The sequence below is a fragment of the Pollachius pollachius genome (genome assembly GCF_949987615.1).
Source record: "Pollachius pollachius genome assembly, chromosome: 6".
Classification (NCBI taxonomy): domain Eukaryota; kingdom Metazoa; phylum Chordata; class Actinopteri; order Gadiformes; family Gadidae; genus Pollachius; species Pollachius pollachius.
The window spans coordinates 10,737,171-10,751,794 of NC_136939.1; the positions used below are offsets into that span (position 1 = coordinate 10,737,171).

Below are 14,624 nucleotides of genomic sequence, written 5' to 3' on the forward strand. Positions count from 1 at the left end.
CTTGCAGGATCTTGCAGTTGGACGAAAAGCAAAAACAGATTCCAATCTGAGTAAAGCCATTTATTTTGGATGCAAAACATGGATTGTTGTGTAGATTGCTACACTTTCCTTGGGCACTGAATTGTTTTTTAATTCTGCCGACTGTGGCACTCTTTGTTTGACATGAACACCCTCTGCCGAGCAATGATTGGCACGCTACGTTTTTGGAAAGGCTTTCTAAATTCCTTTCAACAGAATCGAGGACACGCAAATCTGCAGAGAGAAACAGAATGGGAACTCGGGAGATCGGGAGGGTCATACAAACAAGGCTATTGATGAACAGTGAAGACGGATGAACCCGTCCAAATCCGCCTGATTGTTAATTTAGTTCATTCTATCAAAATCTTTGTGTCAGAGCCTGCTGACCTTATGCTGTTTTATATCACATTAAACACATATTTAGAAAATAATTACAATTAGCATAATCGTAATTGCTTACAGTATTCCTGTCTAAACTCAGATGCACAAAAATGCACGGAAAGTATAGAAGAAGGGTAGGGCACCCTTCTTCTATACTTAAGGGCACCATGGTAGGGCTTCACGTAGAAGGAAAGTGGAATGACTTTATCTGCAGCACAAGCTGCAGATAACGGGAAAGCCTGAATAAACACACAGGCTGACATTGCTTGAAATGTGATGGAGATTATAGTTCAACACAGAACCGTTGCAAAGGGAAGGATAGAGAGGAAAAATGTTCTGATCCACAGGGGATCCGATATGACCTAGGGGCAACATGGAAGCATTCCCGAAAAATATCCGACATGTTACCTTCAGCATGGCTAAGCAATATTTTGAGAATTTAATGACTATCATATTTCTGGTATATTATGTTATATTAATATATTATTTGAGTTAAGTTTGATCATCTTTCATCTACTTTTTGTTTTGTTTTCCAAGTGCCTTGGGATTATTGAAAGGCGCATTAGCTCATTGAATAGCTCATTAGACAAAAATTTGACTTTATACATACACACACATACTCACACAGATAAGCATGGTAGTTTTTGCTGCCACACCAGACTAGTTAGCTTGAGTGTTAGCAGGTTAAGGGGCTTAACCGGCTAGGGGTCAAGCAGGGGTTGCGGTGGGGCGATAAAAGAGGAAAGGGAAAAAAACACTGACACGAAATATGTGCTAGGAGAGTGGAATAGGAACAAGCATCTGGCACAGCTGGGGTGAAACCGTGATGTCCCATCAACCTTTGATGGCGCCAAACTCAAACAGCACACAATATGTTGGAGCTATACAATTCCACACATCTGTCGGCTGGATATTGGTTGTATGTTGTGTTTGTTAATCCCATTTAATTTCACTTAAGTCCCCTTGACCTCTGGTATGTAGTGTGTATCCTATCCCATGTGTTGTAATTGCCAACAGGAATCCCATAAGGATCAGTAGACAGAGTTTGGTGAGACGGTGAAGGTAAGTTTTAGGTATTGATTGAAAAATAGAGCATTGAGTGCTGAACATAGAGAACATTGTCTGTTGAAGAACATTTTCTGTTAATTTCAAAGATTGTGACAAAAACGTAAAAATAGTTCCTTGCGTATATTCCAGCACAAAACTAGACATTTCTTGTTTTGTCTCAATTAAGCGTCAACTCTCCTGTCTGAGCTGCCTGTGGCTAACACTATTGTTCAACCTTTAGCGCCGCCCAAGGTGCTATTTAAGTATTTAATTCAGCAGTCCTAGGATGCTTTCGACTGCAATAGCGGATCGTTTAAATGCTCTTGGTTTCTACTCTTCTTCTGGTCTATTGGCCTCAGGGTCCATAAATAAACGTATCTGCACCGATTCCCATGTGTTGTCGTTGCGAATGTTGTAACTTAGCTAGCGACATTGGCTCGCTGTCCACCGTTGAACATCCGCACAGCAGGGAAGAGACTTACTCCGCTTCACATCGACATTGGGTGCATGATCAATGTTAGGCAATCTTCGCAAATTTAAAAACAATAAATGTATGTTTTGAGATGTAGGTATATGCATATGTGTGTTATACTCATTTTGTTTTGGTTTTAATGACAAATCGTTAAAGAGTGTCACCTTGTCTGTCTCCGTGTCCTCAACCTTATGCAGTACGGATGATCAATTTCTAAGGAAACAAAGAAGTAAATGTTGCATAAACATGCATCTCAATATGTCTAGCCTGCAAGTATATTTAGATATACGACTCTGTTCTTTTGTTTGATACATTTTTGTTTAGTCAATCAACAGATGGTGGACCTTTTTCTTTATTTTCAATGAATAATTCTATGGTTTGTTTAGCCTGAAACCCACACATACCTGCAACACACACACCTGCAACACACACACACACACACACACACACACACACACACACACACACACCTGGAACACACATACACAATAGGCAGCTGAAGCATTTCATTTGGGAGGACAATCAAAACGTCATGGGTCCATCATAGTCACACGTCTCCCACAGTTGGATATAGTTTTAGATTTCACTATCACACCTGACAATCATGAAATCAATATTTTCCCGTGTCAACCTTTCCCTCAGGCCCTCCGTTCATCGTTTCGCCACCAGAGAACATCACGGTAAACATTTCCCAGGACGCCTTCTTCACCTGCCAGGCCGAGGCCTACCCGGGCAACCTGACCTACACCTGGTTCTGGGAGGAGGACAACGTCTTCTTCAAGAAGTAAGGTCCCGCTGGTACCGACCGCGACCTGCCTTTCATTCCGGTCACTCGCCGACCCCCTGCTGTTGGGTGGTTGCATGTCCAGTGTGTGTGTGTGTTTGTGTGTGTGTGTACAGTCAGGCTGAGGCTGTGTATGCTGTCCTCTTTATTAGATCATGCAGGATTGTTAATAGTGACATTTTTTTTACTGAAGTCGTTTGGTTTAATCAGACGCTTTTATCTAAAGTGACAGTACATTTGAGAACAATCAAAGGAATAAATCAAAATTAACGACAAAAAGTGCAGTACTGCACACTGACTAAGGGAAGCACAGACAGAGCAGGGGGCAGAGCAGCTTAAGGAGAAGGAAAGTAAGAACATATATTCCACGAGCTGGAGTATATTTATTATTTGCTCCTACCAGCATCAGATTCAATTGAACAACCAAAGACATTTGTGCAAATAAACCAACCACAACTGCACAACACAGTTTATGAGATGTTATAAAAGCAGGGGTTTTTCTTGTGTGGCTATTCTTGCGGATGCTATTCACAATGTGTGTACAAAGTGGGCAAATGAAAACAGCAGCTAATAAATATAGCATCAGCCCAAAAAATAGAGCTGTAGAGAATCAGCCGACAGTGCCAGCAAGGTGAGTGATGGAAGGTTAATCACCAGGAGTGGATTACAGTCACAGGTCACCGCAAACAGCAACCTGACAAGGCAGGCTGTGTAAAACCTGCTGAGGTCTTAAGATAAAAAAATACCTATTTATGAGCTGGTAAAAGCTTCTGAAAGAGAATCTGGGCTCCTTAAATCCATCAAACCGGACGCCAAGCGTTGAGACGTGCGTGGGTTTATTTTTGGCTTTTTCTTTATGAATCCCAGTTTCATCTTGCACACTGTCTCCCATGTCTGGTCAAAAGGTATGTGTTTGCACGTGTGTGTGTGTGTGTGTGTGTGTGTGTGTGCGCACGCAGGTGTGTGTCTGTGCGCACGCAGGTGTGTGTGTGTGTTTGATGACGGACGTGTCCTGTATTGCGTCTATGTCTTCCATACAAAGCCACGGGCAAAATACATTTTTCCTGCGTTTTCTCAAGACATTTGTGCAACACCTTGTCCTTTCTGCTCACTAGGAGCCATGCAGTGGACCATTACCGTCATGCTGTTCTGGAGGCTCACGTTTGGCTCACTTGGCACTGCAATGTGTAGATCATAACATTTCAAATGTTCTTTGCACATAAATGCTTGTTCATGCCGTTTTATATCATCCGGTGAGGAACTGCTCACGCGTTCAGAAAAGTAACTCGAACTAAGATCAAATTTGACCATGAAAATTCACGTCCTTTTTTGCTCCATAATGATTCATCCCACGGCTGCCAACATGTCAGAGCCCAAGTTAATGCAATGCAAATCCTAGCAGAAGGTTAAAACCAGTTCCGTTCTACATAAAACAACTACGATCCCCGAGGCCATCGAAAGTTGCCCGCACGTTGTACTTATTTCTCAGTGTGTGTACAGGAAGGCCCGTGTCACAGCCACCAGCTTCTGGTCTCTTATTAATAGAAACAATTCATCTGGTGGACGCATGATCAGCTTTGTCAGAGGCGCTATATTTAGAGTGTTGCGGGAGCACTCTCAAGAGGAGCCGGCAGTGTGAGGAGAACAACCTCTCTCCTCTCACCTCCTCCCATGAGCCAGAGAACTCTCCATTCTTTAATTCATTTTTTTCTTAACTCGGCTGCAAAAACGGCCGCCCCGTTTCTGCGGAGGCCCAGACATGTGGAGGCTGCTGCTACGTCCCCCCTCCCCCCGCCATACCCCGCCGGCCGCTCTGTCCCGGGCCGGTGGGACCCAGCAGCCGTTGACTACAACCTTCTGTTGTGCCGTAGTCTCTCTCTCTCTCTCTCCCTCCCTCCCTCCCTCCCTCTCTCCACCCGCAAATCCCTCCTGCCGTCTCTGTTTGGCCTTCTGTTGAGTCCACCACTGCGGCTGTGCTACTGAATTAGGTTCAAATCGTGTGCCCACATGCATGCATTTTGACGAGACCAGGTTAACATTCACATTTGCTTGAAATGCTGGAGTTTCGGCTCCCTGTGAATACTTATTGATGATATCACCACAGTTAAATGAAAAGTATTGAATCATTTTTGTTTTTTCATGCCATGAAAATGGACTGGCCATGAGCATATGTCCTCTTGATTTGACACGACTTAGTGTTATCTTAACCTGTCTCCTTTCCTTTGACACTTGTCTACTTTCTTTGTTTCTCCTCTCACAGTGACCTGAAGCGCAGAGTCAGTATTCTTATCGACGGTTCTCTCATCATCGCTCAAGTCAAGCCCGAGGATGCTGGGAAATACACTTGTAGCCCTAGCAACAGCCTGGGTCAGGCCCCAACTGCCTCGGCCTACATGACAGTGCAATGTAAGTAACCTGGTGAAAAAAGTCATTTGTGGAGAAACCAAGAAACCAATCAATATAAGTTGCAACAATTGATTGCTGAATCTAGATGTGTATTGGTGTTGAGTTTATGGGGGTTGAAACATTGTTGAAACTTTGTGTGGTGTTTGTGTGGGATCAATCGGTCAGTCAATCGTGTTGAGAAATACTGGTAAGAGAGAAATATAAACAGTTTCAGCCTGGTGGCCATATTGGTTCTGAATGCTAGCCGGATGGGAGTGCGTAATGCTGAACTTTGCATCAGTTCCAAGCGTTAAGCTAAGATGGCCGCTGGCTGAGTAAGGGCCCATTGGTTGTCATGTTGAACATTTTTGGATTTCAGTTGTCTTTACTCCAGAGAGCCAACCCATCTTTCCCTTATTGTCAAGTACTCCCATGTATGACACATCACAAGGCCAGAGCATGGTACAGAATCACAAACAGTGTCATAATTTAGCAAGGGATTACCCCCACACACACACCCACATACTGGTTATTCCCTTGCTGAATAATGCCCAGAGCCCTTCTTTTTCTCATTGGCTTAACTTATTTTGCTGCACACAAAACACATATTGTGTGTTTGCCTTGTGGAATTGATTTGGGCATTCATTGCATCTCCGGGCGGACTTCTGATCTGCTAATTTGTGGATGAATTCCAATAGGCTGGATCCCACCTAATCCCACCAAGTATATTTGCTTTGCAAAAAATGTGTGTGTTAGTGTAAGTGTATGTGTGTGTTGTGTGTTTGTCTGTGTATTTGTATTTATGTGTGTGCGTGTGTGTGTGTGTTTCTCTCTGTGCGTGTGTGTGTGTGTGTGTATTTTTTTTTGTGTGTGTATGTGCATTTGTGTGTGCGTGTGTGTTTGGTCTCTCTTGAACCTTTTCTTCTCCTTCCTTCTCCCGCTCTTCCCACCTATATCTCCCCTCACACGCTGGATCTTAAATATGCACTTGCATCATGTACTGTGATGCATGCACAAACGGACCATGCAGTATTAATGCACGTCCTACGTTGATTAAAATATACATGATCTATATATACACCCACCATCTACACACTCTCGGAGTGCACTGACACATCACACCCAGCGGCACGTACTGAAATCCTTGAGGCGCACTGGGAACCTTGAAGACACCTGTTGTCACGCACCACTCACCTGCCTCCTTCTCCCACACACACACACACACACGCACACACACACACACACAAACACACACACACACACACACACACACACACACACACAATCACACACACCGTGCACGTCCAACCTGTAATCAAGGAAAACCTGTGAGCTGACGAGGTGGAGAATGATTGATCAAGACAATGGGTAGTAACGGGACATCTGTGTCCTGCTGGGGATAACAGTGAGAGAGAGAGAGAGAGAGAGAGAGAAAGTGAGAGTGGATGAGCATGGAGGAATGCCGTGATTGGGTGTGCTGGCAGTCGTCAAGGCAACAGACATTTCTCATTACCCCTCCCCTCCACGCAAGCTTCACATTACAGCATGTCTGTGTGTGTGTGTGTGCGTGTGGTGTGTGTGCGCATGGGTATGTGTGCGTGTGTGTGTGTGTGTTCATATGACAGCCAAGAGGTAGGCAGCAGCAGTCGTGAGAACGGCAGAGTTGTGGAGATAAGAAGGGGGAGGGGGAGGGGAGGTGGGGATTACATCATCGCCGTAACCGCGGGCGCGCTGCTAGGTGCCACGCTCTGACGGTCTCTGTAGCGTCCCCCTCCTCTGATCCCACCCCCCAGCCCCCTTGCCTCACTAGGCTCCCCTTATCTCGCTCTAGCTGTCTCTCTCTCATTTGCTTCCATATTTATAGATACACCTTTCCTTCTCCTCCTCTTTCCTTTCTCTCTGTCCCTCTCTCGTTCTTTTCAGAGGAATAGGAGCATGGGGGGATGGGGGGGGGGGGGGGGCACTCCTCTCCCAGCCTGGTCTCCATCTAATCTCCCTGTCATTAAGCCTGTCATTATGTCTCTCCCTCTCCCTCTCTCACTCTCTCTCTCTTTCTCTCTCGCTCGCTCTCTCTTTCTCTCTCTCTTTCTCTCTCTCTCCCTATCTCCTGCTCTCTCTCTCCCTATCTCCTGCTCTCTCTCCTGTTCTCTCTTTCCCTCTGTCTCTCTCTCTCTCTCTCTCTCTCTCTCTCTCTCTCTCTCTCTCTCTCCATCTCTCCCGCTCTCTCTCTCTCCCTGTCTCTCTCTCTCGCTCCCCCTCTCTCCCGCTCCCTCTCTCTCTCCTCCCTCTCCGCTATCTGCACCCCCTGCCCAGCTCCCTAAAACGGTGAGTGCGGTGGGATCCCAGCGTGTCGTGTGAGATAGTGGTGTAGTGTCTATATTTAGAAACTTGGCAGAAACCCTCGTCTGTCTGCACCAATGGAAGTGCCAAATGCACCTTCCCTGGGCACGGAGTGGCTGCTGTGTCCATTCATCCATTCATCCATCTATCTATCTATCAATCGATCTATCTATCTATCTATCTATCTATCTATCTATCTATCTATCTATCTATCTATCTATCTATCTATCTATCTATCTATCTATCTATCTATCTATCTATCTATCTATCTATCGCAGGCATTCTGTATTCTCTTTCACATGACATCATCTATGACACACACATATACGAACACACACACAAGCTTCCCTTTCTGCCTGCTAGGTCACCACATCTCTCTCTCTCTCTCTCTCTCTTTCTCTCCTACTCGCTCTGCCTTACATCATCTTACCTGTCCCTGTTCAGTACGCACGCTGCATCGCACCCCTCCCTCCAACCCTCAAACCAATCAGCAGCACTCTCTCCCTCTCTCTCTCTCCCTCCCCCTGCTGCACTGCCATGAAAACCCCCACCCAACTTTTATTATGTCACCTCTTCTCTTCTCCTCTCCTCTCCTCTCCTCTCCTCTCCTCTCCTCTCCACTCCTCTCCTCTCCCTTCCTCCCATCTCCTCTCCTGTCCTCTCTTCTCCTCTCCTCTCATCTCCTCTCCTTTCCCCTCCTCTCCTCTCCTCTCCCCTCCTCTCCTCTACCCCCCTGCCCTTTCCAATCCTCTCCTGTCCTGTCCTCTCCTCTCCTGTCCTCTCCTCTTCTCCCCTCTCTTATCCTCCTCTCCTCTCCTCTCCTCTCCTCTCCTCTCCTCTCCTCTCCTCTTCTCTACTCCCACCCATTTAACTCTTAACTCACCGATTTTCTCATTTCCATTCCTCATCTCCTCTCCTCTACTCCACTCTCAGGGAGCACTGTGAACGGATAACATCTTATCAATACGGATAACAAAGATGGTGGTCAAGGCGATCACTAAGCATAGGCTTGTGCTTTGATATCCATTACAGTTACCATTAGCATAGCATTGTCTAGGAAACGTTCAGCCTTTTAATAATAGTTATACTAGGGGGTTTAGGGGCATTGTGGGGTCAACACAGCTAGGGTCCCAGCACCACACCCTAAGCAGAAAGTCCTTCCTTTCCCTGTGAGGGATGAATGACATCATGCAGAAGAAAAGGGAAAAGAAAATAGAGGAAAAACTGAGCTTTGCTTTGTGTTAATCATATCATATCTGTGTTAATGATATCCATGTCAATGTTATGTGAAAATTGTCAGATGCTGGTGACTAATGTGTGCTTTTAGTTGTTGTTCATTTTGAATCAGATATAAATAACATTTGTGATTAGATCAAAACATTTCTTTGTTTATCAAGATTGGGAAAACACCAACACCAAAGAAAAACATAAAAACCACAAAAACCAAGTACACAGTAATGGCTACACACACACACACACACACACACACACACACACACACACACACACACACACACACACACACACACACACACACACACACACACACAAACAGAGCTCCAGCTGCTGATTGCCTTCATCATATAATGTGGAGCTCATTTCCCATTAAAATGATTCATTTCCTCCACCAGCGCCTCTGATTACTGCTGCGCTAATCAAACAGACAGAAACACACCCAAACATGATCCATATTTTAGACTAGTTTCACTTTCGCTTTCATTATCCCCTTATTTTCCCATAATGTCTCCCGCCCCAGACCCTGCCCGCGTTCTGAACATGCCCCCCGTCATTTACGTGGCCATCGGTCTACCCGGCTTCATCCGATGTCCCATCGACGCCAACCCGCCGGTTACCATGGTGAAGTGGAAGAAGGACGGCCTTCCCCTACGGATAGAAAAGGTGAAATAATTCGCTGATGATGAGTGAGAGATTTCGGGTGCACAGAGTTGAAGTGGGTGGTTGTTGTGTTGCTTTCCTTGAAGGTGTCCCTATGTGCAGAGGGAGTCATCTGAGATTGAGGTACCTATTGAGAAGCTATTGGGTTATTCACAAGTAATCCTGTGTGTGCGGACCTGGAAACACTCTGAGACTTAAAGATATGTTTGGAGCTAATCTACATTTTGATTCAATGTGATTAAACAGGCGTTGACATAATTACTGTTCAATTGCACATACAAAACACAAGAGGTAGGTCCCCCGAGCTTTTGAATCCCATGGTAATGTGTGGATGTTTTTCAAAAGGGTTTTCTACAAGACGGTGTGACAAAGTACCAAGCTTGAGAGGAAGCTTGAAGCTGTTAAAGTGATTCAAACAAAAATCCTCACAAAAAACATCACCCTTCCATCCCCACCCTCCCCCCCAACCAAATCACAGTACCCCGGCTGGAGCCAGACGGATGACGGGAGTATCCGCGTGGCGGAAGTGACGGAGGACTCTCTCGGCACCTACACCTGCATGCCTTACAACGCCCTGGGCTCCATGGGATGGTCCACTCCCGCCCCCCTGGTGCTAAAGGTTCGTCCTCGTGCTCTGTTGTCCTCTTTACCTCTTTGTTAGCATGTTGGTAGCCTGTCAGCCTTCTCCGTGGAGCTTTCGTTTTGACATTCGTTATTGTCTCATTTCGGCGCGGGGGGTTGGGTTGATTTCGTCCTCAGGACCCTCCCAAGTTCTCGGTGGTTCCTGGAGGGGAGTACAGGCAGGAAGTGGGCAGAGAGCTGGTGATCCCCTGCGAGGCGGAGGGGGACCCCTTCCCCAACATCACCTGGAGGAAGGTGAGGCGTCCTGGTAGCCACTAAGAGACTGTCCTGCACTCACTGCATTGATTGATTGGTGTTTTTTGGGTTGCATCGATTGGCGTTATCGGTCAGAGGTCTCTTTGACGTGTTAAGTTGAAGATGTGTAGGACTGGAATCATTCAGTGAATGCTTCCTTGCTAAATTAAATACTCGGATGCAGAGGATTGAGCTGGAGTTCAAACGATGAGACTAGTTTTGCTTTATCGGCTTCACAGAGTTAACGACACGCACACTGTTTTAATTAGAAATAGAGCCTGGTTCACTTTTACAATTGTAGAGCAATTGTGTCATATATCATTGTTCCCAAAATATATAACCATGACAGCTCAACTGTCAATCTCTTGCTCTAACTGTTACTGATCATGAACTTTTGAAGGTGTTTATTGTCATGTTTTCACGATTATCTCTATGACATTTGTCATGACGTGAGCTCCTAAACGAAAAGTCGCTCATTCGAACCCCGGCTCCTCCTAGAGTGTCAAGGTGTCCCTGAGCGAGACACCTAACCCTAACTGCTCCTGATAGCTGGCTGTCGCCTTGCATGGCTGACATCGCTGTCGGTGTTAGATAGAATAGTTTGATTATACTGGTTAGCATCGCGCCGGTTAGAATTGACCATTTACCATTTGCATTCACATTGACGCATCCACATGTTTCCTCCACATGATTGTGGTATGTATTGTCCTTGTGTTGGTGTGATCCCTCCCCAGGTAGGGAAGCCCAGCAGAAGCAAGCACAACGTCCTGCCCCGGGGCAGCATCCAGTTCAAGTCGCTTACCAAGGAAGACCACGGCGAGTGGGAGTGTGTTGCCACCAACGTAGCTACGAGCATCACTGCCAGCACCCACCTCCTAGTCATAGGTACAGCGCAAGCACACAAACACATGCACACGCACGCACGCACGCACACACACACACACACACACACACACACACACACACACACACATTCATACATACATTCAGCATACATATGAACACACTCATGCACATACACACACACACACACACATTCACACACATTCAGACACACACACACACACACACACCCACACACACACACACACACACACACCCACACACACACACACACACACACACACACACACACACATTCATACATACATTCAGCATACATGTGAACACACTCATGCACACATACACATTCACACTCATCCACATGTAGAAATATACACATGCACAAATATATACACAAACACACAAACACACACACAATGTTGCCGTGGATGGAGGAATCATTGAAGAGTGTATTGAAAAGATCATAGCTACAAAGGAACATTTCCCATTACACACTCAACACACAGGATTGAATCGATGTCAGACAACCTCAGTATAAAACGCTCCGCCGTTCAATCCTCCTGGGATAAGTCCTCACGCGCCTGACGTTTGGCAGGCGCTCTGTGATGAGGTGGAATTGGTCCTTCCTACCCAGCGGGCCGCTGGTAAGTGTTTGGCTAGTGCATGACGCAGCGTCGGCGAGGCAGAACCGCATCGTGTCATGCGTCAAGCCCACCGGAAGCATTACGAAGCAGTCCTACCCTACCGTACCCACACTGTACTGTCAGGCTGATGAAGGCAGTGGATTGGTGGGGCCCATGGGGATACTGTGCTGGTGTCTACCTCGCTATACTGACGTGGATTATACAGGAGCGTGAGGGGAATTTTAAAAGCCAACGAGCCGAAAACCAGTGAGACATGCCGAGCTAGGAAATCTGTCTCCTTTAGGTTTTGGGACGAGATGCTGTGCAGTGTTTGGGGTGTGTGGGTGTGTGTGTGTGTGAGTTCGGTTGGCTCCGTGTATGTTTATGCGTTTGTCCTGTGGATATAATTTCACAGTGGGAGGCGATCCCTTTTAAAGAGAGAGCTATGAGTCCCCTCAGCTATTAGTTGTTGTTTAATTCTTTCCCATTATTTTCCTGTTTCTGTGTGTGAGTCACTTTGTCACTCGGATTGAAAAGTGATCTCAAAATACAAACGTCGAACCTACGAATGATTACCAATACCCTTAATGTTCGAGCGCTAAAGGGACTCCATCTCGCTCCCAATGAGTGTCCTGAAGCACCATCAAGTCAACCAACGAATTAATAAAACATGTGCACGACAAATGACTCCACAGGGGGTCCACAGCTATGGTGGCTCCCTGCGATAATAACCTGTTTCCTGCCCCCCCCCCCCCCCCAAATTTACCATCATCCCTTGCAGGCACAAGCCCACACGCCCCTGTCAGCATCCACGCGGTAGCGTCCTCCACCTGGGCCAACGTGTCCTGGGAGGCCGGCTATGACGGAGGCTTCCCGCAGACATTCTCAGTCTGGTACGGACATGTGTGAGTCATCCCTGCTTGCTTTGCTTTCCCGCTTTCCTTCTTCCTCTCTTCTTCTTCTTCTTCTTCTTCTTCTTCTTCTTCTTCTTCTTCTTCTTCTTCTTCTTCTTCTTCTTCTTCTTCTTTTGCTGCTGCTCTTTCCTTCTTGTTTTGAAATAGTGCCCAGAATTCCTTCCAGAAGCTTCTGTTCTCCTTCTCTGTTGTTTTATGATTCCTCTTCCCTGGGTGGTGTTCTGAGTGTTGGTTGGAAGGGGAGGGAAATGCAGTGAGATGGAACTACACACCGCCTGCTATATTTCCACTTACCTCCCGGCAAAGTGTATTTTTATCTCCCTGTTTACAGTCTGATCATTTTAAAATATAAGAAGCTCCTGCATTCTAAACACCACCCGGAAGCATCCATGCCCTGCCACTGCTGCTGGTGCTGCTGGTGCTGCTGCTGCTGCTGCTGCTGCTGCTGCTTCAGCTCTGTCTCTGCATTACCTGGGGGAAATCAGGCCATATAGGAGGATGGATATGGTAAAGCAGGGTTATGATAGAGTCATAGATTCAAAGTTCCTTTCCAAACAGATAGGATGCCATGTCATGATAGCATCATGGCAGGTAAGCTTTTGGCAACAGTGTCAAGATATCTCCTTGTGCCAAGGGCGCTAATATGTATATCACAACGTGACATTTTTGTCATATTTTACAACACTTCATGTGCACATTGTAATGTTAATGCTCTGTGAGGCAGTCAAGATTGTAATCTTAGTCGTTATCTGTGAGTACGTTGGCTGATGGCAAGTCCACAATGCATACTATCTTAGATTTACTTCAAAATTCAGCAAAAAATGAAAGGTTACCTCAAGGTAGGGAAATGGGGTGAAATTAGTTTCGTTGAAATCAAACAGAATTTATGTCAAATGTTTGTATAATTGATTATTATTCAATTATTTAAAAAACAATATTAGAACTAAAGCATAATTACCAAAAAAAATTGATATTGCTCTGAAATCAGAGTCCCACTGAGGGTGGACCAAATGTGGCTCTGAGGAAGAACATCAGAGTAATATTGTGGGAGGAATAAACATACAATATAAATGTCTTCCTGCCCGCCACACTTAAACGGTCTGTGTCTGTATGTTTGGCCTACAGTAGATATATATTGCATTTGTGTAAATCTCCAGGCGTGTGTTTTATGGTTGTGCTGACAGCTGTGTTTGCTATCATACAGCGCTAGATAGAGTCCCGGCGTTGAACCTCCGTCCTCTGAGAACGGCATGAGTCATTCCAACTCCACCGCCTTCTCCTTTGTAATTTCTTTGTTTTCATGCATATACATTCAATGACTATCACTTCATCGCACAGTTGGAAAACAGGACATGGTGTGGTGGGAATAGTGTAGGGGCTGGATGCAGAGGCTGTATACAGACATTCAATATTTCAGGGGAACCTGGTGGAACGTTGACGTTTTGTGTGAAGTGAGAAACGGCTTCGGAGGAGGAAATAAAACTTTACGCGATTCTGTCAGCTGTCGTTTTTATTATACAGATACACCACCCGCCCAAGGGTGGTGGTTTCGCTCTCTGACAATCATTAATAACGTTTTCACGCCTTCCACGTAAGGTTGGATTTAAAAGTTTCAACATATTCTGTTTTAGCGATGTTTTAGCGAGCACTATTAAACAAAACGCGCACGTTAAATATTCCCGTTCCTTCCACCCTTTTTTAACATTCAAACCGCGTCTTCGTGGTCCCGTCGTCGGCATCACCGTCAGACATCAATAACTTTCTATTAGGTTGTCTGCGTTCCACTGCAAGAGTAATAGGCATGAGTGTCCATTCATCCCCCTCCTCTCTAGCAGTCAGCACTCCATCTTGCATTGTGGACACTGAAATATGGCCGCTCATTCGCTCCAATATAACAACGCTTCGTGTCCTTGGCTTATGTCACCAACAGTGTAGCACGCACACACACACACACACACACACACACACACACACACACACACACACACACACACACACACACACACACACACACTATGAAATGTCCAGTGTGTTGGCAGCTTAAT

At 45.8% G+C, this 14,624-nt stretch overlaps 1 protein-coding gene across 1 annotated transcript in view; it reads left to right on the forward strand.

Moving 5' to 3' along the window:
* Positions 1-14,624, forward strand: part of igsf9bb (immunoglobulin superfamily, member 9Bb) — a gene marked incomplete at both ends in the record, with an annotated part of 75,027 nt that overhangs the window by 41,768 nt on the left and 18,635 nt on the right. Inside the window, 7 exons of the mRNA XM_079737539.1 lie at positions 2,561-2,702; positions 4,963-5,108; positions 9,184-9,326; positions 9,802-9,942; positions 10,083-10,199; positions 10,934-11,084; positions 12,447-12,558. Of these exons, the coding sequence (XP_079593665.1) occupies positions 2,561-2,702; positions 4,963-5,108; positions 9,184-9,326; positions 9,802-9,942; positions 10,083-10,199; positions 10,934-11,084; positions 12,447-12,558 (952 nt within the window). The remainder of the gene's footprint in view (positions 1-2,560; positions 2,703-4,962; positions 5,109-9,183; positions 9,327-9,801; positions 9,943-10,082; positions 10,200-10,933; positions 11,085-12,446; positions 12,559-14,624) is intronic.